Below are 3,336 nucleotides of genomic sequence, written 5' to 3'. Positions count from 1 at the left end.
TCACAAAGCGCACGACCCTGGAGTCGGCGCTGTACCTGCCATGGGGGAAGCCGCAGTCATCCCGGCAGTGACGTGCCGGCAACAGCGCAGGGGGTCACTGGCCCTGTGACCCCAGTCCTGTGCTGGAGCAGCTCCCCATCTCCCCCAGCCCTTCCCCACCACCTCTCGCAGACGTACCTGTCCTTGCGGGCAGCTTGGGCAGCAGGGCTAGCATGGGGGCCGTGGCAGCCATCCCCCTCCACAGCTTCCAGGTCTGCAGGGAAGGAGAGCTGGTCCAGGAGGCGGCGGTGGCTGCACCGCTGCTGGGGCAGCCGAGGCACAGCGAGACCTGGCACAGCTCTGCCGGGGGGTTCGGGCAGCGGAGACACGCAGGAGCCTGGAGCCTACTCAGTGCTCTGAGGTCTCGCAGCCTGATCTGAGCTCACTCACCAGGGCCCCACACATTGCCCACGATCGTGTCTGCCGCAGGGTCCCTGTTCAGTCGTCTCCTCTCCCTGGAACAAAGTTGGGGCAGGATTTAGGCAGGTCACGGAAGCAGGCGCTGGATGGGTACGGGCAGGCAGTGCCAAGCGGAGCAAGATGGGGACTAAATGGCAGTCCCACCTCCAGGGTAAGCTGGCTCTGGAGTGGAGGAGAACCAGCCCCTCCAGACAGACAGAGAACACAAGGGGATCTGATGGGGGAAAGAGGGGCTGATGGGGATGGTGTGGGGCTTACGGTGGTGAATTCATCCTGGCAGCAGCTGGAGGTTGCAGGGAGGTCTCAGGGGATGGCGGATGGGACAGTTCAGAGTCAATGTCAGAGATGTCTGCAGCAACAGGAGGGGAGACGCATTAGTGACCTGTGCTGTGTGTTTGTCCCCTGGCCCCATCACCGTGTCCCCTCACCATCCATCCGGGAGCTGTCGCTCTGGCTGTCTCCTACATCAGTGATGTTGACCAAGAACTGCCGGTGGTCCCGGAGGATGAGCAGGGTCAGGGTCCCCTCTGTCCGCTCAATGAGCTGATGGGTGTCAGCCAGGGACATGTCCTCACTGGCCACCCCATTGATCTGGAGGGCGCAGAGCGGGAGGCCTCAGGGCACTTGCTCCCAGGAAAGCCCCACCCGGTGCCAGCTCCCATGGCTTCGCCTAATTCTGGGCAGTGTCCATGTTCCTGGCTGCTTCCCAGTGGGGCCTCATCCGGCACAGAGGAAACAAATTAGCGAGCCTAATTAACTCCCACCTTTAGCTGCAGGGGAGTGCTGCATGAAGGCAGGAGCTGCAGAGACCCGCTCAGATGCTGCCTGAAGCTCAGTTTTATGTTGACCTTGGCCCAGTGCTGTCCTTCCACGCACTGAGCTGGTGCCAGTGAGTCAGGCCCCTAGTGGACCATGGGGCTGTGATCTCCCTGAGGTGCAGCAGCTTTTCCCAACAGATTGCTGGGATGAAATCCCTTCCATTTGCCCCAGTTCCCAGAAGCTGCGGGTCTGCCTGGCCCATGTGTGCAAACGAAGCATTTCCCTCCTCTATTTCCTCTTCCCCAAATACTTTAAGCATCATTTCACTTGACATACTCTGAAGACCTGAACTCCGGTCTTCAGAGTATGTCAAGTGAAGCAGGGCCAACTGCTTCCCCCGGCAGGGACGTGCATACGTGGCAGGGGACCACATGCCGTAGGGACAGTGGGGCAGACACGATCCTGCTGTGGCAGTGGGACAAAGCACCATCCCTGATTGAACGCCGCGGGGCTGCCTCAACCAGCCAGCCTCGGCGTCGCGGGGAGCTGGTCCCCAAGAGCCCAAGCAGGGTCCCTGGTGATGGCTGGGGAGCCAGGACAGGGTGCGGGCACCAGACAGAGCTGCCTTCGGCCAAGCCGCCATCCTTTGCCAGCAGCAGAGAGAAACACACTCTTGGCTTATCCCCTGTGGTGACACTAGCCAAGGACAAGCCACCCGGAGAGGGGGAGATGAGATCCCCAGCAAGTGCTGTGCACCCCTGTATGGGACCCTGTACCTTCAGGATGAGATCTCCTTCCTGCAAGGAGCTGCGCTTTGCTGCCAGCCCGCTCTCCACTATGTGCTTGATGAAGAGCTGACTTCCCAGCTTCAGGCCATAATCTGTGCCAGAGAGAGCCCATGACAGTGCCAGAGCTAGGCAGATGTAGGACCTCCTCAAGGTTCCCCCTCGCCACCATCCCCGCAAGCCTGCCCTGGCTCGCCTTGGGGACTAGCAAGCACCAAATCTGAGCTCTGCAACCCCAGGCTAAGGCCAGGCAGGTTTGGTGCACCCAGCATGGCATGCACGGACCCCTCGCCACATGCCAGACCCTGGCACCAGCCTGCCATCGCCTCCTCCCCAGGGGGACGCAGGACCAAAAATCAGGTGACAAGACCCAGGGACAGAGGGAGCAGGAGACCCTCACCTTCATTCTCCTTCTGCTTCACCAGGACTGATGTGATGGGCTTTGTTGGCACATCCCGCTGCGGCAGCCACTTGAAGCCTGACACGAGGGCCAGCCCATTGGTGTCCCCTTTGTGGCCGAAGCCATTGGCAGAGCGATGCCGGCTGTAGCCCCTCCTATCCGAGCTGCTGCCTGGGCTCTGCCTCCGGTGGCTGCTGTCCTGGCTTCGCCTCCGGCTCCGGGACACTGGCTTGTGGTGGAGGTAGTCATCCCGGTGGTGGCCGGAGCTCCTCTCGCTGGATGAGTCCCCGTCATAGCCCTGGCTGTGGTCCAGGTCATCCCAGGAGTGGTGCAGGGCTGGATCCGCACCGTGCGACCTGTAGTCCTCATCTGAGTCATCGCGCCGGGGCACGGTGGGCGACTCAGGGCTGCTCTTGCTCACGGGGAGGTAGACCTTCTTTGGTCTTTTCAGTGTCTGCAGGTGGAAAGTGAGAAGGAAAGGATGGTGGGTGCAGCTATCTCTGCCAGGAGATGTTTCTACAGCAATTTCCAAGCCCCAAATGGGAATCCCGGGGTGTGTGAGACAGGGGAGCTGGGATGGGAACAGGCACGGCGCGGTCCCATGCATGACGCCAGCCCTGTCCCACTGCACGGCACACTCACGATGTTGGCGATCTTGCCACAGGTTTTAAGTGTCTGGATAGCGAAGGAGGACGAGACATTCTCCATTGAAAGGCCATTCACCATCACAATGTGATCCTTCCTCCTGGGAGGGAAAAGACAGCCATGGCTCTGCCCCGGGGGAGAGCTGGTGGGGTGGCGAGGGCAGCTGTTGCCCCAAGGAGACCCCATCCCAGCCGGGTAGGGTGGCAGCAGTGCTGACCCTGTCCCTGCAGGAGCGATTCACTGCCCTTCCCGTCACTGCTGGCAGTGAGCAACCCGATGTCCCCATGT

At 61.2% G+C, this 3,336-nt stretch overlaps 1 protein-coding gene across 1 annotated transcript in view; it reads right to left on the bottom strand.

Annotated features, from left to right (window-relative positions):
- TJP3 (tight junction protein 3) overlaps positions 1-3,336 on the bottom strand; it is a 7,627-nt gene that overhangs the window by 4,015 nt on the left and 276 nt on the right. The window contains 10 exon segments of the mRNA XM_010291540.1: positions 3-35; positions 178-260; positions 262-291; positions 339-393; positions 426-494; positions 718-808; positions 888-1,050; positions 1,995-2,098; positions 2,404-2,857; positions 3,046-3,148. Of these exon segments, the coding sequence (XP_010289842.1) occupies positions 3-35; positions 178-260; positions 262-291; positions 339-393; positions 426-494; positions 718-808; positions 888-1,050; positions 1,995-2,098; positions 2,404-2,857; positions 3,046-3,148 (1,185 nt within the window).

Source organism: Phaethon lepturus, unplaced genomic scaffold (assembly GCF_000687285.1).
Source record: "Phaethon lepturus isolate BGI_N335 unplaced genomic scaffold, ASM68728v1 scaffold46467, whole genome shotgun sequence".
Lineage (NCBI taxonomy): Eukaryota > Metazoa > Chordata > Aves > Phaethontiformes > Phaethontidae > Phaethon > Phaethon lepturus.
This window is presented reverse-complemented; position numbering and strand designations above follow the sequence as displayed.